The 1,877-nt window shown below is 44.3% G+C and overlaps 1 protein-coding gene across 1 annotated transcript; it reads right to left on the reverse strand.

Moving 5' to 3' along the window:
• Window positions 1–1,197: 1,197 nt before the first annotated feature.
• LOC109397129 (uncharacterized) lies at window positions 1,198–1,657 on the reverse strand. The gene has a single exon (XM_019669467.3). The coding sequence runs from the start codon at window positions 1,623–1,625 to the stop codon at window positions 1,287–1,289; it is 339 nt and encodes a 112-aa protein (XP_019525012.3). The 5' UTR covers window positions 1,626–1,657; the 3' UTR covers window positions 1,198–1,286.
• Window positions 1,658–1,877: the final 220 nt, after the last annotated feature.

Consider the following 1,877-nt stretch of genomic DNA (forward strand, 5'->3'; position numbering starts at 1 on the left):
CTCCTCATGGGTTTCACCTTTTGCTCAAGCAATACACACGTCACAGAAGAGTTAAGGCTGCGAAGGTTTTAGTTGCACAGAAAACACTGTGACTTACTTCTAGTACGTATTAAGTGCATAGAAATTGTAGTGACTATGATTTAGTATCGAACCCAAACGCTTTCAGCATATTCTAGCATAAGTGCTGCACCTTCACTGCATCGGTTATATCGGTCCTCCAGGACAATATAATCGGAACAAAAACCGTGCCCACGTCCCATGTTGGATTCCACCCGGTTGCACGTGATCACACGTATTATGAGATGCCCTCCTTCTGTCTCTCCACCTCAACCGACCCTACACCGACGAGAATTCTTCAGATCCAATGAGATGGGGGGGGGGGGTTAAGCCTGCAAAGGTCTCGTAGATAGACCTCTTCGACAAACCAACCCATCCTTGGCCCCTCTTTCCTGCGTCGCGTTGTTGGTTGGTCGACCAAGCGGAAGGCCGTAAACAGAGCGGGGAAAAATAATGTGTATAATGAAAAAGAATCACACCCACGCTTTCCTAGAAGGGGCAAATCTGAAGAGACAGGGGTCGACACGCCGCCGTACCGAGGAAATGAGGATAATTACGTGTCGCGCATATGTTCACAGCATTACGACACTTGAAGTCATGTTGGGCCTCTCTTGAACGAACGCCACCGCGTTGAACCGTTTCGTATTTATGTATGGGAAGGATGCGTTGTTGAAGCACAGCGCGTCCGTAGTACCATCAGGATGGAAGGACGCGGCTTCTGAAAATAAATATAAATATAAATCTCATTTTGAAATATTTATGGAAAAATCAATATCAATTTCATGGCGCGCGCGGACGCGTGGTGATCCAACGCAGCCAGCGTTGGATAAGTGCTGCTGCTGTACTCCATGCTTAAAAAGGGCAAAGGGAGAGTGTGTTGAACGATGGCAACAATGCTTTGATGGCGAAGATTTTTTTATGCAATGAGGATTCTTAGGATCGCTTTTTTATGATCCGATGGCTTTCAAGTTGAATTTCACTTCGTTTCTAATATTAAGCCTCGAAATTTTACAAGAACAGTTTAGTCACTCAGAACTCCATAGATCTAAACCTGAACCAAAATTAAATATGTTTGATCTGTCTACTGGTTTCGGAATACTTTCCATAATTTTAAATAATTCCCAAATTATACAAATAATGTTAACTATGCTAAACGTTTATTTCATATCGAATGGTACTGGACAACGTTGTCTCAGTAAAATTGCATCTGAAAACTACACATCATTATTTCAGTAGGTATCCGTACGATTTCCATCGCTGGATGACGATGAGTTGCTGTTCCAAGAATCGCTCCACGAGTTGTTACCCTGATGGGAGTCCCAATGACCCGGTCCATCGGCACTATCGGAAGAATTCGAGGACGGCTGCCGACAGGGTGGAGGTTGTGGGATGAATCGCCACCACCAGGGTGCATTGTCTCCCGATTGTTGCGAACCGTCGTCCGTTACGTTACGGCATGGTGGATGCCAACTGGGTTGATGAGGCCACCAGGGATTGAAGATGCGAAAGCCGGACGTGGCGTGGATGGTGGCCACCAGGACCAGAGCCGATAGGACTAGGAGTTTCATTGCTGAGTTGTTGAATGTACTGGAATAATGGGTGGTACGATGCAACGGACCCTTTTATACCTGACTACTTCATTTACTAAACGATGAATATTTAATTGTTTGTAAATATTTGTGTTTATTATCGCATTCCAAATGATGCAAGGCGAACGAATGCATTTGTCCAAATATTTAAAATGGTTCTGTACCACCCATTAAATGATTATCGATACAGGAAGGAATTCCGGAGGGAATCATTAAATGATTCTCTAGATA

The sequence above is a fragment of the Aedes albopictus genome, chromosome 3, assembly GCF_035046485.1.
Source record: "Aedes albopictus strain Foshan chromosome 3, AalbF5, whole genome shotgun sequence".
NCBI classification, from domain to species: Eukaryota; Metazoa; Arthropoda; class Insecta; order Diptera; family Culicidae; genus Aedes; species Aedes albopictus.